Source organism: Neoarius graeffei, chromosome 20, assembly GCF_027579695.1.
Source record: "Neoarius graeffei isolate fNeoGra1 chromosome 20, fNeoGra1.pri, whole genome shotgun sequence".
NCBI lineage: Eukaryota > Metazoa > Chordata > Actinopteri > Siluriformes > Ariidae > Neoarius > Neoarius graeffei.
The window spans coordinates 61,412,690-61,440,140 of record NC_083588.1 but is presented as its reverse complement, the minus strand read 5'-3'; the positions used below and the strand labels follow the sequence as shown (position 1 = coordinate 61,440,140).

The window sequence follows — 27,451 nt, the reverse complement described above, 5'->3', positions numbered from 1 at the left end:
CCTAGTAGTAGAGTAGCCACTCAGAGCGCACGATTGCTCATATCCAGTGAATGTGGATTAAAAAAGAGATTTTTTTTTTAATCCACATCATTTTTATCCGCATTTAAAAAAAAAAATGAAATGAAATATTTCAACATTTAAAAAAAACAACAACCTATAATCAGTAAGCCATAATAAATGAAACCAAGTCAGTATTTGGTGTGAGACGAACCTTTGCTTTTTTTTTTTTAAGGTATTTTTTTGGGCTTTTTCACCTTTTATTGGATAGGACAGTGTAGAGACAGGAAATGAGCAGGAGAGAGAGAGATGGGGAGGGATCGGGAAATGACCTTGGGTCGGACTCGAACCCGGGTCCCCGGATTTATGGTATGGCGCCTTATCCACCTGAGCCACGATGCCCCCATGAACCTTTGCTTTAAAAAACAAAACAAAACAAAAAAACAGTAGTCTCAGGTCCAGTGAGTTCAGTTTTATGTGGAAATGAGCTGTAGGTTTTACTGAGCATCTTACAGAACCAGCCACAGTTCTTCTGGACACTTTGTCACACTCGCTTCTTCATTTTGTACCAAAACCCAGCAGCCTTCATTATGTTTCTTTTTTTAATCTGAAAAGTGCTCTCTTATGGAATGCTCAGATACAGACTTATTTTTTCTGTAACATTTAATTTTGTGCTGGAAAAAAAAGAACGTTTGGAACTCCTAAAATGGTTTTGTACTGTTTTGACTCGATAATTTTGAAGTCATAAAATAGAAATCTATAACAGTTTGTATGAAAAAAAAAAAAATAGGTGGTGTAGAAATGGCCCGGATGTGGGTGGAGCACAGAAGTACGGCAGGCTGTTATTTGCTGTAAGTTCGCTTTATTTGGCTTTTCAGCGCAACTTTTGTCGTTGAGGACACACACTCACACACAGACACCATCGTGTTCTGGTCCCCGATCTCCCCTCCTCTATTCCTCTCACTCCTTTTATAGGGCACAGTCACTGTAAGAGACACACAAACGCACGTTAATTGACAACAGGTGTAGCGATACGACCACTCACCTTCCCCGACTCTGCCTTCCATTCACTGACGCTCGGCGCTATATATATATATATATATATATATATATATATATATATATATATATATATCTCCACATATATATATATATATATATATATATATATATATATATATATATGGATGAAAATCTGCTAATGGGTAATATGTAACAAATCATGTCAAAATTCATATTCTTTTATTGAAAAATTAAACTACATATTAAACTTTTATTATTTTATTAAACATATTAACAATTGAAAAGATAATCACACTGGATTTTCAAAAAAATCATCTGCGAAGTTATCAAATCTACGCTTATGCATGTTATTTTTTGACGGAAAAAAATGAAGTATTTTTAGTTTTTTTTTTCTCCTTATTTTACAAAACTCCATGCATATAAGAATGAAATAATCAGGTTTTTACAATACTTAATGGAAAATATCAAAGATCTTTCCAAAAAATGAGAATATAATTATTCAAGAAACAGGTGAAAAGATTCACGACCAAGAGCCAAGGTGATAACTTTTCTGTTATCACTTATGAACCGGGGGCGGCACGGTGGTGTAGTGGTTAGCGCTGTCGCCTCACAGCAAGAAGGTCCTGGGTTCGAGCCCCGGGGCCGGCGAGGGCCTTTCTGTTTGCATGTTCTCCCCGTGTCCGCGTGGGTTTCCTCCGGGTGCTCCGGTTTCCCCCACAGTCCAAAGACATGCAGGTTAGGTTAACTGGTGACTCTAAATTGAGCGTAGGTGTGAATGTGAGTGTGAATGGTTGTCTGTGTCTATGTGTCAGCCCTGTGATGACCTGGCGACTTGTCCAGGGTGTACCCCGCCTTTCGCCCGTTATCAGCTGGGATAGGCTCCAGCTTGCCTGCGACCCTGTAGAAGGATAAAGCGGCTAGAGATAATGAGATGAGATGAGACTTATGAACCGACATAACACAAGAATTCATTGTGAAGAAATCCACATAACATAACAGTAGTAACTTACTATTGACATTAAGGATTGGAAACAGGACTCTGTGGAACAATACAATATTAAAACACATGTGGGTTAGTATACTTATGCATGTTACTTTTGACGGACATAAATTACCAAAGATGAATTCATTGGAATGTACTCTAATTGCACTATAAGATCTGACTAGGGAAAGGGGAATATGAATATTTAAGTAACAGGAGAAATCTAAGACTAAAATTATATAGTAAAATTCATAAATGAAGACTACAACATGAGTATTGCACACAGCCAGATCTGTCTGATAGTAATATGCATGCACCATAAAGTAATAAATGAGACTTAAAATTTGGATTACAGCCATGGAAACATATTTCTGGGCCATCAATCTCTTCCTTTTTCCAACAAGTCCACTTAAAGCTCTCTGACTCCAGAAGGAGACCTGTCTGACCTGTCTGACATGGTGACAAGTACACCCAAAACAAATTTTATTTATCTTCAATTGGGGGACGTCAAAATATAACGTGCATAAGAAATGTCCGTCAGATTGTAACGTGCGACTTCCTGCTTCCGTCAGGGACCAACACATTCCACATGATCATTCACCCTCCCGGCAAATTCTTTCAGTTGCACTGGCGTCAATTTTTGTTTACATCCATTATGAAGTATTTCAGCCAGTTCCCCGATCGCTACGGTTCATTTTTAGTGAGTGAAGAACAAATCTATACTTACGTGCGTTACGTATTATGCACGTTAGCTTTCTTGACAGACTGCAAACACACGCTGCTCAGGCGGCCAGTTTCTCCATCTTCTCGGAAAGCGATGATGTCATCAAAACTTGTGGTAGTGTGGATTTCCTGGAGGTTTGTGTATCATGCGGTGCTATGCCGGTCGGAGATATACGATACAGTCTTGTGTACGTTATTTTCTGACAAACAGCGATCCTTTGATTTTACCATCGATGTATTTTGAAAACAGGCAGATTCCAAGGCGAGAATTAATTATAAATCAATTGGTGCTTTTATATTAAAGTGATTGATTACATATATTGTTCTATATTAATGTTTTTAGTTGGAATATTCTTATTCACAAGTTGATGTTGACTTCTGATGGACACAGTAACGTGCATAAGGGTCTTTTTTTAAAATGATTTTTTCGTGTTTAGAAAATGTGCAGGCCCATTGTATGTGGTTTTTTAAACACTTCAGTAAACCTGTTTTATGGAGTGTAGTTGATTTAATTCCGACAAGTTGTATAGCAATCAAACCTTGTCGAAGTTGGTTAGTCAGAACTGTTACGGTCGGGTGTCTAAAATTCACCAACTTCAAAAAATTAATTCATGATTTTATTGGGAAAAATATAGCTTGTGATATCTGAAGTTGTCAACATTATTTCTTAGAGCAATATTTTATTTAAACCAAAAAATATCCAATTTATGTTTAAAATAGTGGATGGAGATTTTTTTTATACGTGTCTCGCCATTATTACCCATTAGCAAATTTTGACACACATTTTATATATATATATATATATATATATATATATATATATATATATATATATATATATATCACACACAGTGCAATGCAATAATGAGTACACCCCCCCTGAAAAACGACATTTTTCACAGTATTAAAATGAACACAAACAATATGTCCCAAACAGTTCCTTGATGATGTTTATTGCACTATGTTCTTATATTATAACTCAAGCAGAAAGGTGAAAAGATGCCTTAAATTACATATTTTTCTGTTTCCGTGAAAGTGGGGTGGAGCAAAAGTGAGTACACCCCACAACAAACTCAATTACATCCAGTACATTTAGTACTTTGTATGGCCTCCATTATTTGCAATGACAGCCCCAAGTCTCCTTGGCATGGAGTGCACAAGTTGACAACATTTGGCTACATCAATCTTTTTCCATTCTTCAAGGATGACATCTTTCAGAGCCTGGATGTTGGATGGAGAGTGATGCTCAACCTGCCTCTTCAGTATTCCCCAAAGATGCTCTATAGGGTTCAGATCAGGTGACGTACTTGGCCATGGAATCACTCTCACCCTGTTCCTCTTCAGAAAGTCAGCAGTGGCCTTAGATGTGTGTTTTGGGTCATTGTCATGTTGAAAAATGGCACGACGACCAACGGTCCGAAGTGATGGAAGCATCTTAGCTTTCAGTATAGAGCAGTACATTTGAGAATTCATGATGCCATCAATGAAATGCAGTTCTCCAACACCCGCAGCACTCGTGCAACCCCACATAAGAACACTACCCCCTCCATGTTTCACTGTGGGCACCATGCATTTTTCCTTGTACTCCTCACCCTTGCGACGCCAGACTGTTTTGAAGCCATCAGTTCCAAAAAGATTGATTTTGGTCTCATCACTCCAGAGTATAGAGTCCCAGTAGCCTTCATCCTTTTCAGCATGTGCCCTGGCGAACTCTAGACGGGCTTTTTTGTGACTGGGCTTTAGGAGAGGCTTCCTTCGGGGACGACACCCATGCATGCCATTCCGCTGCACTGTACGGCATATTGTGTCACGTGACGCATTCACTCCAATTTCAGTCTCTACTTCCTTAGATACCTGTTGTGCACTTGCATGCCGATTTTCCTCAACTTTTCTCATTACAAGCCGCTCCTGCCTGGGTGTTAATTTTCTTGGCCGGCCTGTACGTCTCTGTACTTTGGCTGCAGTTCCATCTGTCTTGAATTTTTGGATCACTTTTGCAACCATGTTCTTACTGATAAGTAAGGCTTTACTGATGATCTTGTAGCCCTCACCTCTCTTGTGTAAAGCAATAATCCGCTTTCTCAGATCCAGAGGCATTTCCTGGCCATGAGGTGCCATTGCTGACAGCAGGAAATGGGAAAGGGTGGTTTGCTTTAGGTAACACCCTTTTGTAGCCAACTGCCTAATTAACACCTGTGTAATGACTAATTAGACTCCCCTGTGGTTAATTGTTTGTTCAGGTCCACATTGGTAGCCTAAAAAGTTGCTTTACTCAGAGCCCTTCAGTGGGGTGTACTCATTTCTGCACCACACAAATTTCACTAAAACTGAAATAAAAATCATTTAAGTTATATTATTAGCCTTTGTTTTGAGTTCAAAAGCTCAACAGAACCTGTGTTTAACTTAGTCTGGGAACATTTTGGAAATGTATCTTCGTGTTCCTTGTCATATTGTGTGAAATGTTACTTTTCAAAGAGGGTGTACTCATTATTGCATTGCACTGTATAGTCATACCCATAAAATATACAGTCATGGCCGAAAGTGTTAGCACCCCAGTTTTTTTTTTTCCAGAAAATAAAGTATTTCTCCCAGAAAATGATTGCAATTACTCATGTTTTTTTAAACACGTTTTTTTCCTTTGTGTGTATTGAAACAATACAAAAAATAAATTTGCATAATTTCACACACAACTCCAAAAATGGGCCGGACAAAATTATTGGCACCTTTTCAAAATTGTGGGTAAATTATTTAGTTTCAAGCCTGTGATGCTCGTTTAAACTCACATGTGGCAAGTAACAGGTGTGGGCAAGATAAGAATCACACCTGAAACCAGATTAAAAGGAGAGAAGTTGACTCAATCTTTGCATTGTGTGTCTGTGTGCGCCACACTAAACATGGAGGACAGAAAGAGAAGAGAGCTGTCTGAGGACTTGAGAACCAGAATTGTGGAGAAATATCAAGAGTCTCAAGGTTACAAGGCCATCTCAAGAGATCTTCGTGTTCCTTTGTCCACGGTGCGCAACATCAAGAAGTTCCAAACCCATGGCACTGTAGCTAATCTCCCTGGACGAGGACGAAAGAGAAAAATTGATGCAAGGTTGCAACGCAGGATTGTCCGAATGGTGGATAAGCAGCCCCAATCAAGTTCCAAATGTATTCAAGTTCTCCTGCAGACTCAGGGTGCATCAGTGTCGGTGCGAACTATCCGTCGACATTTGAATGAAATGAAACGCTATGGCAGAAGACCAAGGAGGACCCCACTGCTGACACAGAGACATAAAAAAGCTAGACTGCAGTTTGCCAAAATGTATGTGAATAAGCCAAAATCCTTCTGGGAAAACATCTTGTGGACAGATGAGACCAAGATGGAGCTTTTTGGCAAAACACATCATTCTACTGTTTACCGAAAATGGAATGAGGCCTACAAAGAAAAGAACACAGTACCTACAGTCAAATATGGTGGAGGTTCAAAGATGTTTTGGGGTTGTTTTGCTGCCTCTGGCACTGAATGCCTTGACTGTGTACAAGGTATCATGAAATCTGAAGATTATCAAGGGATTTTGGGTCGCAACATAGGGCCCAGTGTCAGAAAGCTGGGTTTGCGTCCTGGGTCTTCCAGCAGGACAATGACCCCAAACATACCTCAAAAAGCACACAGAAATGGATGGAAAGAAAGCACTGGATGGTTTTAAAGTGGCCAGCAATGAGTCCTGATCTGAATCCCATTGAACGCCTGTGGAGAGATCTTAAAATTGCTGTTGGGATAAGGCACCCTTCAAATATGAGAGAACTGGAGCAATTTGCAAAAGAGTGGTCCAAAATTCCAGTTGAGAGGTGTAAGAAGCTTGTTGATGGTTATAGGAAGCGATTGATTTCAGTTATTTTTTTCCAAAGGGTGTGCAACCAAATATTAAGTTGAGGGTGCCAACAATTTTTTGTCCGACCCATTTTGTGAGTTTTGCATGAAATAATTTTGCTTTTTTTCTTTTTGTTTTAATCCAATGCACACAAAGGAAATAAACATGTATATAACAAAATGTGTAAATGCAATACTTTTCTGGGAGATATGCTTCATTTATTGGAAAAAAAAATCTGGGGTGCCAACACTTTCGGCCATGACTGTACATACATAGGCGTACACACCTGTTTTGAGTATAGACTTGTCATATAAGCAAGTTGAGACTAAAATACAAGTACTTGTTGCAGGGCTTTGAACCAGAATTTTTTTCCTATTGGTTCGTTCCGAACAGAAACGGAATTTTAACGTTTCCGGTTTTGGGTTCCACCATTTAAATAGACGTTCCCGAACCGGTTAGAACAAAAAAATTTCGTTCCCGGAACGGTTAATTACGTTCCCTGTCAGCTGTTTAACAAATGGCTATAAAATTATGTCTCCGTCTCATCCAGCTTAAGCCAAATGTAGGCTAATTCTATTACAACCTTCATTAAATAAGACAAGAAATAATTCAAAACAATTATTATTTCAAATGTTGGCGATTTGGATTCTCAGTATGTCTTCCCATCTACACAAACAGAAAAAGTGCCAAAAATGAAAGATAATTCGTTTAGTGTGTTACCAAAGGCTAGTCAGGCCCTATAGAGGGCTACCGCATGACGTCACCGCGCTGCGAGATTTTGTTAGGCGCCATATTGGAAGACCAAGTACACATCTATGCAAGTACATACATACATAAAACAAACTACACCTGAAATGTAGCCAGGGCCGGTTCTGCCCTAATCTGGACCCGGGTGCAACATCGCGCAACCCCCCCCCCCAAAAAAAAAGTGTCTAAATCAGGACAACCATCACATAACTATAAACATTTTATATCAACTATTTTAACTAAATGGGCTATAATAAATAAGCCTGCAGGCAGCCACGGCGGGCTGCCTTAAAAAGTAACCATTTGTCCTACCTTAAAACTCGTTTTGCATTTTCTGTCTCATTTTTTGTATTTTCGACCCTCCGTTTATTTTCTTTCCTTTTCTGAAAACCCGATTTGTGTCCAGACATTTTGTTCTGCTACCAACGAACTAACTCGTCAGGTCTCGTCTCTCGAGCCCGCGATGATTCCCGTGGGAAGTGCAACAATTGATACGTTTTTATAAACAGCCAATAGGGAGGTTGCATTGTTCAGGCTCTCCTTTGCTCAGACACTCAGTAATGCACTTACTCACTTTATCACGTGGAGACATGATAGTAGTCCACCTTCCCGCTCTCTCCATTCAGTCAGCGAACGTCACACAGGAAGTGAACCCCAGCGGGTCATAGAAACTTGCGCAGGAGAAGAATGACTTTTATTTGTAGGCTACATAAACTTTGAGGAACGAAATAAAAACCGGTATTAACCGGTTACCATTATTTTTAATAAGCATTTCTGTTCCGGAACATAAAAAATAAAGTTTCTGGTTTCGTTTCTGTTCCATGTGAAATAGAAAGTTCCTGGTTTTCGTTCCTTGAACCGGTTCAAAGCCCTGACTTGTTGTGATGTTACCATTAACAGATATTAACATGACACGATCATGTGTCATTAGAGTAATTCGAAATAATAAGGGATAAAACACTTGAAGACATTCTGTTATCAGAAAATGAATAATGACCGGGTGCTACGATGTAGACTAACACCCCAGAGTTGATTTTTTTTTTTTTTTCCTCCTATACTACAGTGACCTATTTAAACAATGACACTTCATACAGTTTATCCATTTGTAGTGACGTTTAATGCTGTGGAATGTTCGTGAAACAAGTTAGTTCCTGTGTTATTTGTTATAGCAGCTATAAACGGTTGTTTCTACATCAGGCGCTTTTGTTTTTTTCTCTCTTTCTTGAATGTATAAGTTAAAAAAACAAACAAACCCAGCAGCTTATGTTAGAAACCGGGGATTTTTTTGGGGTTTGTTTGTGACAGGATGAAAGTTAAAACATTTTCTGTAGAATCGTGTGTGTGTGTGTGTAGCAGGGAGGAGGAGAACCCCTCATGGTCAGCATACGTGGGGAAGATGTTTTCGGCGGCGAGCAGCTACCTGCCTGCACAGGTTTCAGGAATGATGAGTCAGGATCGCGCGTTCGCCACGGTCCGCCTCAACACGCACGGCCACAAACACACCTGCACTTTAACAACGTGAGTGTTACACACGACTAGGATTGTGCCTTATGCTTTATTTGTAGTAACACACTCCCTGTCATATTCTTATTGTTGTTATGTATACGGCCCATTCTATGATTACGGGTACATTTCAAGTGTTGATTCTGTTAGTTATCGTCATCTCTGTTATGGTTAAACTGGGCAACCCATTAACAGAATGGACGACAACAGAGTTGACGTTTCCCACCATTTTGTGTCTTGACGCCACATGCTAACCTCAAACTAGTGACCACATGGCATGTATAAAAACAGAATTTGATGTATTTTAATCATTATTATTGTTTTTTGGAAAATGAGCGAGAGATCCACTGCAGTATCACAATACCAGATTTGACGAATAATTAATCTGCTGTTGGTGTAAAATCCTCAACATTTTGTTCAAATTAACAAGAGAAGAAACTTAACATAACATACCTCACTGCCTTTCTGAAGTTTCCTGCCAGAGGAAGTGACATCACTCTGTGTAAGCATCACGCGTATTATTCAAAGTCTTTGTGGATTTAATGTAGTTTTATAACAGAGTTGACAAGAACATTGGGATGGATAAAACATGTATATATATTTTTTTATTACTGAAAGTTCACATAATACAGAAAATAGGGCAGCACGGTGGGCGGCACAGTGGTGTAGTGGTTAGCACGGCCGCCTCACAGCAAGAAGGTTCCGGGTTCGAACCCAGCAGCCGGCGAGGGTCTTTCTGTGTGGAGTTTGCATGTTCTCCCCATGTCTGCGTGGGTTTCCTCCGGGTGCTCCAGTTTCCCCCACAATCCAAAGACATGCAGTTAGGCTGACGTGGGGCGGCCTTGGGCTGAGGTGCCCTTGAGCAAAGTACCGAACCCCTGACTGCTCCCCGGGTGCTCTGGTGTGGCTGCCCACTGCTCTGGGCGTGTGTGCGTGTGCTCACTGCTTCAGATGGGTTAAATGCAGAGGATGAATTTCACTGTGCTTGAAGTGTGCATGTGACAAATAAAGGTTTCTTCTTCTAGACTTTCTATGCAGTTGATTTTATAGCAGTTAATAGAATAAGCCCCCCAAAAACAGACTGTTAGACTGAATCACTTCCTGTTTATTCGAGTTGAATGGATGAATCAGGAGTTGAAGACAGCCAGTAATGTGGGGGGAGGAGTGGGAGTCATTTAGTTAATGTTTTATGGATAAATTGGGTCTAAAATGCACATCAGGCATCGCTGTTGGTGAAAGTTTGTCATAATTTGCATTATTGTTCAAAACTGATTCAATAAAGATTTCTTTTGTGGAAAATAAAGGTTTATCTCAGACACAAAATGTACCCTGAATTCTAGAATTTTTTATTATATATATATATATATATATGTGTGTGTGTGTGTGTATATATATATATATATATATATATATATATATATATATATATATATATATATATATATAAAATGTGTGTGTGTGTATATATATATATATATATATATATATATATATATGTATGTGTGTGTGTGTGTGTGTGTGTGTATATATATATATATATATATATATATATATATATACACACACACACATTTTATATATATATATATATATATATATATATATGTATATGTGTGTGTGTGTGTGTGTATATATATATATATATATATATATATATATATATATATATATATATATATATATGTATGTATGTGTGTGTGTGTGTGTGTGTATATAAAATACACTGTATATATAAAAGTTCTGTTTGCTCTCCGACTTTCAGAATCCAGAAGCTTCCGCGGCTCCTCGTAGCCTCGTCCCAAGGGCAGCTCTTTATTTATAACATTGACCCTCAGGATGGGGGCGAATGCACGCTGGTCCACACACACAGGTGAGAACAAACCAGAAAAAGTGGTGTAATGATTAGTTACCAGTCGCTCCATTCACTCCTGCGACTCATTAAAGGCTTAAACATTAGCTTGTGAATGGACTTCTTATGATTTATTCACTTTAAGGGGAACTGAAGTCATTTTTAAACTTGCTTTATTTCTTAATTAACGTGTTATTCAATTACATTTTCGGTTTTATTAACTGTATATCGTGACTCATATCGGCATATTATATTACACTTATCGGCCTGTTCGGTTTTTAGCCATGTTGAATGTAGCTCATTTGGTCCACGGCAGGCGTCGCTTATCTGCGCGATCTTCACGAGACTTGTGTGAGACTTCAAACGTGACGTGTCAGCGCCGCCATTTTGAAAACTGTTTACACAGCGGTCAGATCGCCGTATCATTCCAATTTGGATTAATTTCGAGATTTGCCAGCTTCATCAGTGATGGAGATTATTCCATACGACTTCGAATCAACGTGGAGTAGAGAAGATTTGGAAAGATGACGGGATAAGGACGAGTCCGTCACGCTGGTGTTTACGTCATTACTGGCGCACAATTAAAACGTGCCAGATCAGGCGGCTGGTGGGTTTTCAAAATAATAAATACATGCGTGTATTTTTGTGATATATGCATATTATACTGAGCGCAGTTCTCACATGATCCTCACTAAGGTTTCGGACAGCACTACAAAATGGCGTCCACACTATATACAGGACTGTGAAATAGAAATGACAAAATCCGAGGAAACAATTTTAGCAGGGGGTCTGGGGGGCGCAGCTCCTCAGGAGCTGGGGGCCGCAGGGCCCCAGAAGTTGAACAGATTTTGTGTATATTGATAGATTTGAAGCATCTCCTGAAAGCAAATATTTTCTCAACCATGCTATTAAATTTGAACTGTTATTATTATGTTGAAATAATACAACTTGAACTGATTTACCTTTTAACTGATAAGGGTTCACTTGAAGAATGAAAATATATCAATAACATACCTCATATTGTAAATTCACTTATATTCTTGTCGATTCATATCAATTCATTGGGTACCATAATGTCTTTTCCAGGGGGGAAATTCTAGACTGACTATTAAATAATAGTCACTAATGTTCTTGTTTTTGAACTGATTCAATACCAAAATGTCTTTCTTGTTCATGTTAGACAGATTCTAGTCAAAAACTATATACAACTATTTACAAGTCAATATTTATATTTATTTCCTTTTCTTTGTTAGCAGTTTCTTCAGCCTACTCTTTTCTTTCTGACTTTCTATATGGCTTTTCCTTGCTCTTTTGGTCTCTCTTTCATTACATATTCATGATAACAATGAATATTATGAACAATACCATAAGTTAAAACTACATAAATGTGAACAAGATGGTCTACCTGGTAATCTATAGTTCAACAGCTTCAATTTCACCAATTCCGCATGTTTTTTTCCTTTAACATGGTCAACCAAACGTGTTCTTCCACCAGAACCGTACTTCTCATCCTGATGGCACAAGATGCAGTAAGCTTTCCCCGGTTCTTTTATCTTCCGTATGTGCTCATGGAGATATTCACTACCGGCTTTAAACTCCAGCCATCGCCAATTCCATCGATTTTTGATGCCGTTTTCCTTGTCAATGTTTTTGACATCGTCGGTCTCACCGTCCTCCCTCTGAACGATGTCCCTCCGTGACGCGGACATGCCGCGAAATTCTCCTTTTCAAAACCGTTGATATCGAAAGCGTGTTTAAAGAGCACAGTGGTAAAACGAAAAGAACACAAGATTCGCGCCATGGTTTGTAAGCATGGCACAAATGCCGTAAACTGGTCTGTCATTGTCGCAAAAGAAAAAAAGATACCAAAAAAATTACAATGTCGTTACAGAAAGAACAATTTGCGGTAGGCTCGTTACCAGACTCGCCGGCTCGGTGACACTCGCTGTACGAGACTACTAGCGGTCGGTAGACAACAACCCCTACCCCCCAATTTGTTATTGCAAAATTAGATGATTTACTAAAATTATATTTTTAGCGGCCAAATTCGCAGAATTCCGCGGATTTTTCACAGCCCTGTGTATATAGTGAGTAGGGAGTGATTTCGGACACAGGGAAAACGTCCAGCTTGATTACATCAGCATTCGAAAGAGGGCGTGTGCGTCTTTTGACGGCGTTGGCAGATGTTGGTCACTTTGATTTCCGCTGTACGTTTTACTTCCGTCCTACGATGTCTCGCACAGGTCTCAACGAATCTCGTTTACGGCCGTCGCTTTGACACATGGACTGATATTACAGAGCGTATTTCAAACACTCATAACTTGCTATAGCAGCGACAAAATAGCGATCAAACATGCATTCCGATATTTAATAAAATGAGAAATAGAATTTTGATGATAAATTTGCCTTCAGTTCCCCTTTAAGACGTGGTTCAGAGTGAGTTACTGTGTGCAAAAAACAAACAAACAAAAACCCCAAAACGCTGAACCATGGAACACAGAGTTTAACTGAGTTCAGGCTGAAACTAAAATATTCATTAAATAATCACAAATAGAAGAATCATTTAAGATGAAGATCTGTGGACGTTAAAGGAACAGTCCACCATACTTCCATAATGAAATATGCTCTTATCTGAATTGAGACGAGCTGCTCCGTACCTGTCCGAGCTTTGCGCGACCTCCCAGTCAGTCAGACGCAGTCAGACGCGCTGTCACTCCTGTTAGCAATGTAGCTAGGCTCAGCATGGCCAATGGTATTTTTTGGGGCTGTAGTTAGATGCGACCAAACTCTTCCGCGTTTTTCCTGTTTACATAGGTTTATATGACCAGTGACATGAAACAAGTTCAGTTACACAAATTGAAATGTAGCGATTTTCTATGCTATGGAAAGTCCGCACTATAATGACCGGCGTACTAACACCTTCTGCGCGCTTCGGCAGCGCATTGATATCTGAGCTCCGTTTTAACCTCATAGCTGAAGTGAAAATAAGTGCTTTAAAAATGGATCACATTCGAAGATTAATAATCACATTATTTGTGGCAACAGAAACCACTGAACAGATGCGCCATGTATCCGCCTGCCACCACTAGGGGGTGCTGCAGCACTCCTGTATGTTAAAATTCACCTGTTCAATGCCGGGGTGGCCCTATATTTAGCCGGGACCATCCCCGACCCAAACCATCAATGGTGGCCTGCTTGGAGCATGGGGAAAATAATTTTCACTAATTTTGGTCACTGATCTTATTCTTGCATTAATCATCAATTCAACTGCACTCTGCATTTTCACATGGCAGCCCAGACGCCGACAGCATCGCAGCAGATTAAATAGGCGCTACCAAATAAGGAAATTCTCCCCTCCCCTCTATTGCAGTTGGTTTGGTCCAAGACTCCTCTGTATTGCGGGGAACTTAAACAACATTGGCGCGAAACAGCGCGCGTCAGTGATGGAGGGCAGAAAGAGGCCAGGTGGAACCGAAAGGGCGAAGCTTAAAAAAAGGAAGGAGGTGGCAGCAAAATGTGCCAAATTGACAGATATGTTCTCAAGACCAGCTGGTAGCTTACAAAAGATATGGAGTATGATAACCCTGTTTGTCGATTTTATCAGTCTATGCTAGGCCTATAATGTGTCGATAGTTTGCGATGTCAATTCAGCTTTTTGATGTCATGTGAAATCTCGCAATTTACACGGTATAGATGTGGTGTATGTCTTAATTCTAAGAAGAACCGGACATTGCTTTACATCCCAGTTATTAACAATTTTAGATGAACAGGTCCCAAATGTGCTGTTGCGCGTTATTTCCTCATCCAGCCTATTTCATCTCGCTGTCACACCGTGCATTTCCACAGGCGTGCGCACATTGTGGTTATGAACACACAGGCCTAGAAGTCATATCTGATGTTAAATAATTGTTAAATATATAACTTAGAAGAGGTGTATGCGTATGCCAATATTCTAAGCAGAATCGAACACTTGCTTTAGCCTACATTTCATTTAACCATTTTTGAGTTGCCTAATGCGCCCTCACGCTTTATCTGCCGGTTGCTGAGTACCCAGCATTGTTGATTTGCCATTATTTTCGAGGCGTATGCGGCATGTAATGCACAAGCATTGGTTCAAATGCACGCGAGAACCTATATTGTTAAAGTGAAGTGAAGTTTACCTGAATTTAAACCAAATAAAAAGCATTGTGAAAGAACAGTTATTTGTTTTATCTTTTTTAATGTACTCAAATTCCTCCTCCATTTCAAAGTGGCCTGAATGTGAATTAAACTCCCGGACTGAAAACAGGGCCCACTCCGGCCCTGCACCTGCTACATACATTAACAAGCCGGACCTGCGTTCACACGAGTAAGTAGCAAAGCAGCAGGTGTCCTGAAATGACCACGCCCAAACGGCGTCCGTCCGACATCTCCGACCCACTCCACCCCCGCCCCCGTACACTCTGCTCAGTTCAGTTTTTCCCAACGCTCATTTCCCATCCTGCAGTGTTTGGGATGAAAACATGAAAGAAAAATAACATCGTTTATCTTCGTGTTATGTAAGAAAGGTGTCCTGTTGTGTATAGAACGATAATCCAGGCAGGTGTTCGTTTTTTTGATGCGATCTGATCCAAAGTGGAGTTTGTCATACTACGTCAGAGTTGATTTTCATATCACAGCACGAACGGTATATTATTCCTTTTATCCCATGGAGATTTTCCAGTATTAATGAAACTGGATGAGCGGATGAGCTGATTTTAAATTTTGGAATTGATCCAAACAGGGTCAAGGTCACAGCAAGGACAAATGTTTGACACATCAATAGCTTCCTGACTGTTAAATGTACAGCGCTGCCTGGTGGATTGACGCACGTAAGCTTTACATTCCTGGTTGTAATCATATGGATCATTTATTCTGTGTTAGGTGCGTTTTTATTTGTAGCCAGGCCATTCATACATTCGTTCATGAAGAAAAATGGAGAAAAGTTTAATGACAAATGGCGAAGAACTCTTCACTCACCTGCTGTTTTCTGCAGCAATGTGGAGTCTGGTGGAATGACGCAGGCGCTGATCTCTATTCTTTGTTTGCAATCATGTGACTTTTTGCCTCCTGGTTCACTTCCGGTTTCCAAGTGACGGACAACAATCAAAGATGGCATCCAAGCCAAGTACACGTCTGTCGTCATCTTGTGGAAAACATTCTCCATCTGACTATGTTAAAGGACTAGAACCAAAAGCAAAATCGAGATATCAGAAAAAAAATAATAAAATAAATAAATAAATAAATAAATATATATATATATATATATATATATATATATATATATATATATATATATATATATATATGGGGCGCCACGGTGGTGTAGTGGTTAGCGCTGTCGCCTCACAGCAAGAAGGTCCGGGTTCGAGCCCCGTGGCCGGCGAGGGCCTTTCTGTGTGGAGTTTGCATGTTCTCCCCGTGTCCGCGTGGGTTTCCTCTGGGTGCTCCGGTTTCCCCCACAGTCCAAAGACATGCAGGTTAGGTTAACTGGTGACTCTAAATTGAGCGTAGGTGTGAATGTGAGTGTGAATGGTTGTCTGTGTCTATGTGTCAGCCCTGTGATGACCTGGCGACTTGTCCAGGGTGTACCCCGCCTTTCGCCCGTAGTCAGCTGGGATAGGCTCCAGCTTGCCTGCGACCCTGTAGAACAGGATAAAGCGGCTAGAGATGATGAGATGAGACATTTCAAACATAACTCAGACTTATGAATCGACATCATCGGAAAACCTGAAAAAATCAACCGAGTTTCAATCGAGGCCGGCCGACAAACTAGTTTAATCATTTCCTATATAATATGTATATTTTTTACAACATCCAAAACGTAAGAACTTGCTAAAAAGAAGTTTTTATTTTAGAGAAATAACATCATCGACTAATGTCCGTACCTTTAACAAAATGGTTGCTGCAAACACGAGCACGTCGAGACTCGAATCCTTTCGAACACAGTGAAAGGTTTGCGAGCCATTTTGTACGATGTCTCTTTTGAGATTTTTCATTCTTGCACCCTTGTGCATGACTTCATTTGGTATCCTGAAATACCGTTTGTCTTTTTCTCAATTTTATCAGTTAAAACATTCAAATACAGAGCAACAATCTGCATATTTGGAGGCAAAACACAAGAAACTACTGCAAAGCAGCGACTGTAAACAAATACCATGCTGGAAATCTGAATATATAATGAGGCGGATCATGACCGGAAGTGACGTCTATTGAAAACAAAGAATAGGAAGAGGCGTGGCCTGTATATTATGGTACGGTAGTCAGTAAATCCCAAAACTATGTACAGTTCAGATTTTTTTTTTTTTATAGTCAGTTGATGCTTGATAATATGAGGGTCTTTAAAACATGAATAGCTGAACCTGTTATGTGTTGATGATTTGCTGAGTCATGTTTCCTTGCATAAATGACTCCCTCACCTGGCTCTCTGCAGTGTATCTGACTGACCTTTGACCCCCAGGTTGTTAGGATCTGAAGAGGAGGCCGAGGCGTCCGAGGGATCTCCGGCTCCTTCCTACGCCGCTGCCACCGCGGCCATCGGCACCTGTGGACCCATCTCTGCCATGCTCACCGGTACGCACCCTGCACACGCAGCAGAGGACGATCGCTATTTCATATAGAAAATGCTACAAAAATCCAAATTTTTGATTTTTGCTCCAGTTAATTCCTAATTCCCAATTCCTTCTGCTCAACTACAATTTCTCCCAGGTGTGTTTTTTTTTTTTTTTAAACAATATTTAATTCTCGAATCTGATTGGTCAGTACGGAAGCCGAGAGAGGCCTTTCATCTCATCTCATTATCTCTAGCCGCTTTATCCTTCTGCAGGGTCGCAGGCGAGCTGGAGCCTATCCCAGCTGACTACGGGCGAGAGGCGGGGTACACCCTGGACAAGTCGCCAGGTCATCACAGGGCTGACACATAGACACAGACAACCATTCACACTCACATTCACACCTACGCTCAATTTATAGTCACCAGTTAACCTAACCTGCATGTCTTTGGACTGTGGGGGAAACCGGAGTACCCGGAGGAAACCCACGCGGACACGGGGAGAACATGCAAACTCCACACAGAAAGGCCCTCGCCGGCCACGGGGCTCAAACCCGGACCTTCTTGCTGTGAGGCGACAGCGCTAACCACTACACCACCGTGCCGCCGAGGCCTTTCATATAATCCTTTTTTTTATTCACCTTGTTATCCCGAGATAACGACATAATTAATTAGGATCTCGAGAAAACAAAACCGTTATTTCGAGATCTCGAGAAAACAGCTGAGAAATGGTTCATTCAGGTGCGCCAAGAGACTTGTGATATGCTGACTTTGGGGCTATTTCTCATTCTGTATAGACGCAACTTTGGTCATTAGAATGTCTGGAATAATCGATCACCTAATAAGGCAATATTTTGATCAGGGGTTGACACAGGGAGAGATTGCATCAAGTCCCACGGGGGGGGGCGCAGCTCTGCTAGAAGTCTCAGCAGTTTTCTCGAGATCATGAAATAATTGTTTTGTTTTTTCGAGATCACGGAATAATTGTCTTGTTTTCTTGAGATCACGGAATAATTGTTTTTTTTTTGTTTTCTCGAGATCTCGAATTAGTTGTGGTGTTTTCTCGAGATCCTGAATTAATTATGTCGTTATCTCGGGATAACAAGGTGAATAAAAAAAGATTATATGAAGGGCCTCTTGCGGCTTCTGTAGGTCAGAATGTCAGAATTGATGTAATTGTCGTCGTCATCACTGATACGGTGAATTTTTCTGTAAGAAGATCTTTGTTTAACTCCAGCATCAGAGCTTTATAACAGTCAGAGGTAAAGCTGTAAGTTCACATTTTCCCACTCAGGAAACAACAATTTTTTTGTTTTGGTTTATTTTAAATCTTATTAACTTCGAGAGAGAAGGAGAGTCAGGTGAAGGAATGTGTGTTTGTAGCTGCTATAAGCGATCCATGAGGAGTTTAAACCATAATTACAAATGGATCATGACTGTCATTTATTTATTTTCCCAGCACAGCACTGTGATAGTTTTATTCCCTATTAGCTCATCTGTCCGTAAGGCCAATGAGCTGTTGCCATGGCATGGCGTCCATCGTTCGTCCGGCGTCCACAATTCAGTTAAATCCTATCTTCTCCGTCAGTTCTCCACGGATTTCTGTTCCGTTTGTTTGTTTGTTTGTTTTATTTGAAAGACCTCATCACTCTGCATAAAACTTGGTGGTTGTTTTGTCAAAGTTTTTGCCCATGAGTTACTAATTAGGCCAAATTAACCAGTTTTCCAGGCCTCTCACGAGAATTGTATCTGCTCTCTGATTTCTCATCCGATTTCAGTTCTGATCGATGTTTTGGGTCGATCTTCCTTTGAGGAACAAAACTTGTGTGTTTGATTTTCTTGTTGTAAATGACTTGTTTACAACTTTGTTTATTTTCAGTTAAATCATATTTCCTCCCTCTCTCAGTGGATTTCAGTTCTGATTGTTTTATTTGAAAGCACTCGAACTTCTGCACAACACTTGGTCATTGGGTTGTCAATTTTTTGTGAACAAATTAGTCATTAGGTCAACTTCACACATTTTCTTCTGACTAGAATTGTATCTCCTCTCTCATTTATCATGCGAATTCAGTTCCGATCTATGTTTTGGGTCGATCTTCCGTCGATGTTTTGGTCGTCATGGTTTTGTTTTGATGGCAGGCCAGACGAGCGACTACGTCCTTGATGTTCTGGTTTAAATTCCACTAAAAACACGAACAGTGATGTGGATCAAGTATACAGTAGCGTGGTGACTCCTTGTGATGTACAAGCTTGCGAGTGTGATGCGGTGTCTTTCTGAATATCTGTCTTCAGGTTACTCATAGACAAAGGGATTTTGTGTATAGTGTGTGTGTGTGTGTGTGTGTGTGTGTATATAATGTGTGTTTCTCCACTCAGGATATTCCGAGGATGGAGGAGTGCTGAAAGGCGAAGTGATTCCCGAGCACGAGTTCGCCGCCGGTCCCGTGCGTCTGGACGACGAGACCGAGTTTCCTCCAGTGAGCATTCAGAACCCATAAAATCCATCCGCGTCACTAAAACTTCATCCGTGTTACTAAACTCCGCCGCCGTCTCCAGCCTGCACCGCCACTTTCAATCGCCACAGATAACACGGCAGTGTGTGTAACTCCTGTGTTCACTAGTGCAGTGCAGTGCAGTGTCGTATCCCTGTGTCTCAGGCTGTGCGTACAGATTTTACAGCAATAATCACTGATTTTAAAATTTTCACCTCGGTGGTGATCGATTATAATCAAAGCCTAAGAGCAAAAAAGGTCTGTTTTTATGCTCGGGGTTAAACCTGATGGCAGGCAATTGTAGAAATAAGAGATGATGATGGGACATCAGGCGTTTTTTTTTTTTTTTTAAGCAAGACAGCCATTTTGTTTTACCTTGTTCCTTTCTGCTCATGTTATCTCGCTTACTCTGTGTGTGTGTGTGTGTGTGTGTGTGTGTGTGTGTGTGTGTGTGTGTGTGTGTGTGTTTTGGGGATTTTTTTTTTTTAAAGCTATGAAACTCATCAGTTTACCTTTGGTTTAAGTTTTCCTCAGTCATGTAAATACTGGTTATCCGAATCCATTTTCATTCTGACTTGAAGCAATAACGTGGACGAAACCGAAACGTCCTAAACGTCACCTTTAGCAGGCAAGGTATGCTTGGTGTACAATATTTGTCACCATTACTGACATCTGAAGCGTATTAGCGAGCTGACTAGCAAGTGTGCTTCCCAGTCTCATGTTTTAACCCAGAAATCTACTGGACTAAACTTAAAAAAAAAAAAAAGTAGCTAAAGTAATATAATAAACTATAGTGAGCTAGTTAAGTGCATCAGTAATCAGTAAAGACAGGAATGAGGTTACGAGGTTATGATGTCTCCTAATCCTTATGCACATCATCTCTGTGATCTTGATAAAAAGTCGTTGTTTTCGGGCCGTGAGCTGCGATGTCGTGTCCTCGCATCGTAAGCAGGAGATATATGTAACGGTTTCATGCTGAGCTCAGTTTCTTCGGCGTTTTCATGGAGCACGTTTCTCAACAGATCTGAAAAGCTGATTAATCCAGCAAGTATCTGATATGTGTGTGGTGCAGCAGGAGGTGGGATTCGGAACAAAGCAGTACATGCTATCGTTACAGCACAGAGGCGCGTCGCAATACTATGAAGTGCATTAAGGTTTAAAAAAAACCACCAACAAAAAAAACTACGTACCAAATAAAGCGATTACTAACATTAGGAGTGCAGTAAGGATTTTCTCTCTTTTTAGTTGCTTGTTATGTTGTAAGTAGTGCTGTCAAAAATGTCGCGTTATTAACGCGTTAACTTGACTCAATTTTAACGGCGATAATTTTTTTTTATCGCGAGATTAACGCTCTGTGACATGATGCCACGCCCCGCACAGCCAGAGTCCTCTGTCCTCCCCCGAAGAGCCACGGTGCTCGGCTTAGGTTTCGTTTTCCCATCGGCGGCTCCAGCCCCACTTTGCAGTGGCTGTGACAAGACGTGTTATGCTCTGCAATAAAAAAAAAAAAACATTGGTACAACCAGTGTTCGAACTATGCCGATATTTTCGGGGGGTCCCTTTTTTTTCCCCTTGGGGAGGTGCTTGCGCTTGTCTCAGAGCGCGGATCTCCATCGCGCACTCACTTCGGATATGCAAATGCTTCCTGTTACACACGATTGATATGTCAATAAACATCATTTTGCCAATATTTTAGAGACCCCCCCCAACATTTCCCAAATCATGTTTTCAAGGGATCTCATGTCTGTTTCAGGGGATCTCGGATCCCCCGAGTACCCCCGTAGTTCGAACGGTGAGCAAGCCCATTCACTTTTTTATGCTGATAAGAGAATTACAATGGTTTTTCATGTGACAAAAATGTGCGATTAAATTGCGATTAATCGCGAGTTAACTATGACAGTCGCGACATTAATCGCGATTAAATATTTTAATCGCTTGACAGCACTAGTTGTAAGTGATAATTTGCAAGTTATCATAACATTTTCCCTTCTTGGATGTTCGAGGTGCAAAGTGGGAAAATTAAAAAAAAAAAAAAACATGGACGCCATGCCATCAAAAGTGTTTTAATCAGAACACGTAAATCTCATGAAAAGCTTCTTTAACTGTGTTTTCTACGACAATGAACTTGTCGTAGATGAATCGATTACCTCCTCAAAGCAGTGATTAGTCTCGTTAGTGTTACGGACTGACCAGTTGACGAGTTGACGTTTCAAGTTGAACTGGGTGTTTTCTGTTTTCTTGGTGGGAAATTACAAGTTACGACTTCACCTCGAGTGCAGCATTGAACCTACTTATGAATTAAAATACTAATAGCTGGCAGTGTTGTAGTCGAGTCGCTAAACCTCGAGTCTGAGTCCAGTCTCGAGTCCCCAGTGTTCAAGTCATTAAAGACAAGTTCGAGTCGAGTCCAAGAACAAGACTCCATCCGCACCATTTGACGGTGGCTGTTGCTGCCTTTATGTAAAAGCGTCTCTGTTACTGTCTTGGACGAACATTACTTCTCGACTGCCCCGTTTTAGTTAATAGGCTACAGAAAGTTGGTTCATCGCTCAGCAAGCCCCGCCCACTATCAACAGGGCAAATAACATGAGAGAGGGTTAACACTAGCAAGTTCATCGCTCAGCAAGCAAGCTCCGCCCACTATCAACAGAGCAATGAACATAGCGTGTCACTTCCTTCTCTGGGTGGAGTCTTACCAAATGACGATTGAAGTTCGAGGTCGTCCCCGTCGTCTCCTCGATAGTTCTTCTACATATGGAACACACAACAGCGTGTTTTTTCCCGCTGCACGAGAAGTCTGTATAAGCAAAGCGGACAATCCTAGGGGCGTCTCTCCAGGCATTTTAGCGCCGTTAACATTAGTTTGTTCCTGAACATAATGTATGAACAGGTGAATGTGCATTCTCTTGCATGAAATTAGTATAAAAATTTATGTAGATATCAATATCTCATGCCAAATTATTATGGCATGTAAAAACATAAAGAAAAAAATCAGAGTCCTCGTCTCTAATTTACGAGTCCGAATGCAGTTAATGCACGAGTCCAAGTCATCAGTGCTCAAGTCCAAGTCAAGTCACGAGGCCGAATCCTGGATTTGAGTACTACAAGCCTGATAGCTGGGACAGGATACCCAGGCTACTGACTTGTCTACCCCGATGCATCTCTGTACACAATCCTCTTGTTCTATCGGCTGCTCCCGTTTGGGGTCGCCACAGCGGATCTGTTCTGCATATTTGATTTGCCATAGGTTTTACACCGGATGCCTTTCCTGATGCAACCCTCCCAAATCTATCCAGGCTTGGGACTGGCACCAAGTATGCACTGGCTTGTACAACACCAGTGGCTGGGTATTTTACCTAATCTGCATGTCTTTGAACTGTAGGAACGTAGACACCATGAGAACATGCAAACTCCAGACAGGAAGGCTCCTGTCAGCCGTGAGGTTTGAACCTGGAACCTTCTTGCTGTGAGCTGACATTGCTAACCACTACACCATCGTGGCAGCAGATCTCTGTACACAATATCACACTTTAATAAAATGCAACATATATGCAGTACAGGACCTTTGTTTTCAATTAAATGCTGAAACTATAATCCCGTTATACTCAGAACTCGGAAAGTTCCAAGTCAGTTTTCCATGAGCTCCAACCAAAACCAGTGCTTCAGCTTAGAACAAACACGGATGCCCAGAGTAAGCTTGCTTGTGATTATACACCTGGTGGGGTGCATTCTCCGGTTACCTTATAAGGTAACTGTAGCCTTCAGCCAGGAGCAGATGTCGTCGGTTGGTACACAACCTTCAGTGAGTGTTTCGGCCCTCAACCACAACACTCTCCAGTTGGTGGGCCAGCAGTGGCCCTTCTGCTCCTGGCTTCCAGCATTCCTCCTGCCTACTCCATATCCAGCAGGAGGCATGTTCTTCCTCCTCCCTCATCTTACAAGCTGCTTGTTTTTTGCTCCTTTCGTCCAGGCCCAGAGCTGATAAGTGTCAGGTTGATTTGGCAGGGAAACCTCTGCAGCTGATCTCCACAGGGAACAGCCATGCCTGCCATCCCTTGTCCTTGCACTCCTGAACTAGAGACTGGTACTTCAAGGCTTTCCTCTCGTGGGCTTCATCACATCCCTCCTCCCAAGGCACCATCAGCTCAACCAGGGCATATTTGTTTGGTTTGTCTTGGGAAATATTAAATGTATTTAGAAAATCTACACAAATTATTTCTCCATCATGATAAATGACATGCAAGCGAAATCAAACATCTTGTCCATCTTTTGCTCCTAAAGTGTATCCATTACATTGGTTTTATCACGTCAGCAAAATTGGGCTGAAATTGACAGAATTACGTCACAAATCTGAAGTAAAACCGAGTTGAAAACGACGCAAAGTAAAATCTTTTTATCGTTAACACTAGATGGATGTTGCCTGAGGTCCTGACTGGGAATTCTGAATTGAGTGACTGTTCCAAAGGTCGGAAGTCAGGGTTTTTTGGAGTTCTGAGTACAATAGCTTGCAGCGTTATTGTTCATAATTAGGTGGCAAACAATAATGATGGGAAAATGTACAGTACATTGATTCCATCTTCAGTCAAACAGACATGCAGTGCTTATTTCTGCAGGAGCATTATTTGTAATATTTGACTTTTAAAAATCTGTTTGATTGAAAACAAAATGGTAGTCCTGTCTCTTCCTTCTGTCCGTTTTGACGAATACGGATAACCATCCGTCAGAAAAGAAACTGCATGAGCAAGTCTGAGACATATCTTCTAGAGACACGATCTTGCGATCGCTTGGACATTGCACAGTGCTCAACCGATAGCTGTAAGATTTTCTGATTTGTTAACAATGTGAAAAGAAAAACTTCATAACCTAAGAAACAAACCTCAGACACCAAACCTGTGTTGGCTGATGAACTACGTTTGGAGCAGCCAGGACACTGTGGTCATTTCATTTTTGGCTGAACTTCTCCTTCCACCCAATCCACAATCCATCCAGATGTTAGTCAGAGCAGCATTACGACAGGAGTGACGTGACTCATTTATGTGAAGCAAACCAACAAAAATGTGACTTTAACCCACACGTGTTGTATGACTCCTCGCTTCCGTTTGCTTTTTCTTTATTAGTATTTTTTCGCAATGATGGGTTTCACATCTGGAAATGCTTATTACTGTAATTGTGTGTGTCTGAAGACTGACCGAGTCTCACCGCAGTAAACAGAATAACCTTGTATTTGAATTATTGTTTTGTATTAATTCTACAGAAATCCAACGTAAGCTTATTTCCCACAGACTAAATTACAATCCGAATGTTTTCGGAATTGACCGCATTTTTATTCGGTCTTGTCTTGGTCTCGGACATGGAGACCGACCATCCATCCATCCATTATCTGTAGCCGCTTCTCCTGTTCTACAGGGGCGCAGGCAAGCTGGAGCCTATCCTAGCTGACTATGGGTGAGAGGTTCAGCTAGGTAGCAACCCACTTAGCTACAGAGTTAAAATAATTTCTTGTAACAAGATCATTCGATGTGGATCTACATTGTAGCTACTTCTTGTTCGTTCCTTTTTAAGCGACAGTGCTATTGAATTCTCAGTTCTGATCGGTTAGTGTTGTAAGAGTTGATTAATTTTCTCTCAGAGCAGCTCTGACACTAGTGCATCCGTGAATCGCAGGTTTATATCGCCGCGTTCGTTTTAACACCACCTTGTTTCTATAGTAACTGCTGGTCCACAGGGACGCGTAAGAAATGTTCTGTAAGGCAACACTTGTTTTGTTTATGTAACATTTTTGGAAGGAGTCTCCAGCGTCAGCACTTTATCGCTCATAAGAGAAAGGAAAAAAGTGAGGAATGAAGGTGTATCGCTGCTGAAATATCACTGAACTTGTTTCTTGGACATTTTGCAATTTTAAAGGAATAGAATTGTCATTCATTAATTCATGAATTCACTCATATGGCAAGTGCAGTGAATGTGGCTCGGGTGTGTTAGAAATAGTCATTGTTCATGTCTTATTTTAGCATTAAGCGCGCGCGTGTGTGTGTCCATCCCTGAGAGAGTGAGAGATGATCCTAATAACGCACACTCCACCTATTGCACCTGTTTGTCTATAACACACCCAGGCATGAGGGAACATTAAAAATTTTCTTGTGATTCTGGTTTCTGGTAGATTAATCGGTGTCTTGGTGGATCCCGTCGTGGCAGAACCGGCCGTCCATGAGAGCCTTCAATCCGGAGCAGGATGATCCTCAGTACACGAGCCGGGGCTAATTAACGCGTATCAGGATTAATTAACCCAGTTCCGGACTAATCCAAGTCATTTCAGGGTGCTAATGTCATGAGCAGAAAAAACAACAACAAAAAAAACATCAGGAGGGCGTGGTCGTTGTTGCTCGCTCTCCTGAAGGGTGTGTTATATGCATGAACAAACCGTAACCATGGACACGACACATTTCATTAAGATGTAAAACTGTAGCATCATATTATATTGTTTTATTTGATTATGTTTAACATCGTCATATTTACAAGATGGCATTTGTTTGTTGTTTTTTAATGTGTATTTGCTGTATTAATACCTAATCCATGTTTACACATCATCCTGATCACTAATACAGCAGGATGTGCTTTTAAATGTATGTGCCTATGATTTTATTTGTATTTTGCAGAATTGCTGGAAGACCAAAAAAAATATATAAATAAAAAAAATAAATAAAAAAGAAACTGTAGAAAAAATAGAAATACAATTATGCAAAGCACTTCTCTTGTCCGGACTGATTTTTTATTTTTTTGGGTTTAAAAAAAAAAAATTCTCATTCTTTGTTTGCAACCATGTGACCAAAACTGCACTGCTTGAGTCATTGGCTGCCACCGGATGGATGGATGGATGGATTGGGGGGGAGAGGGAGGCATGCAAAAGTTTGGGCACCCCTGGTCAAAATTACTGTTACTGTGAACAGTTAAGCAAGTTGAAGATGAAATGATCTCCAAAAGGCATAAAGTTAAAGATGACTCATTCCCTTTATATTTTGAGCAAAAACAATTTTTTTATTTTCATCTTTTACATTTTCAAAATGACAAAGGAAAAGGGGCGGCACGGTGGTGTAGTGGTTAGTGCTGTCGCCTCACAGCAAGAAGGTCCTGGGTTTGAGCCCCGGGGCCGGCGAGGGCCTTTCTGTGTGGAGTTTGCATGTTCTCCCTGTGTCCACGTGGGTTTCCTCCGGGTGCTCCGATTTCCCCCACAGTCCAAAGACATGCAGGTTAGGTTAACTGGTGACTCTAAATTGAGCGTAGGTGTGAATGTGAGTGTGAATGGTTGTCTGTGTCTATGTGTCAGCCCTGTGATGACCTGGCGACTTGTCCAGGGTGTACCCCGCCTTTCGCCCGTAGTCAGCTGGGATAGGCTCCAGCTTGCCTGCGACCCTGTAGAAGGATAAAGTGGCTAGAGATAATGAGATGAGATGAGACAAAGGAAAAGGGCCCGAAGCAAAAGTATGGGCACCCTGCATGGTTAGTACCTAGTATTACAGCTTGTAAACGCTTCTTGTAGCCAGCCTGTATTGTAGTCTTTCAGTTCTTGTTTGAGGAATTTATCCATTCTTCCTTGCAAAAGTCTTCCAGTTCTGAGAGATTCCTGGGCCGTCTTGTATGCACTGCTCTTTTGTGGTCTATCCACAGATTTTCAATGATGTTCAGATCAGGGGATTGTGAGGGCCATGGTAAACC

The 27,451-nt window shown here is 41.0% G+C and overlaps 1 protein-coding gene across 7 annotated transcripts in view; it reads left to right on the top strand.

Moving 5' to 3' along the window:
• wipi1 (WD repeat domain, phosphoinositide interacting 1) overlaps positions 1 to 27,451 on the top strand; it is an 84,754-nt gene that overhangs the window by 25,868 nt on the left and 31,435 nt on the right. For 3 of the 7 annotated variants that reach the window (XM_060902117.1, XM_060902116.1, XM_060902122.1), the window contains 5 exons: positions 8,683 to 8,847; positions 10,595 to 10,702; positions 17,160 to 17,272; positions 19,626 to 19,726; positions 25,899 to 26,448. In XM_060902117.1, coding sequence (XP_060758100.1) covers positions 8,683 to 8,847; positions 10,595 to 10,702; positions 17,160 to 17,272; positions 19,626 to 19,726; positions 25,899 to 25,949 — 538 coding nt within the window. In that variant the 3' untranslated portion in view covers positions 25,950 to 26,448. Of the gene's footprint in view, positions 1 to 8,682; positions 8,848 to 10,594; positions 10,703 to 17,159; positions 17,273 to 19,625; positions 19,727 to 25,898; positions 26,449 to 27,451 lie in introns of those variants that run through there. The other 4 variants (XM_060902118.1, XM_060902119.1, XM_060902121.1 and 1 more) reach the window with 4 other exon arrangements.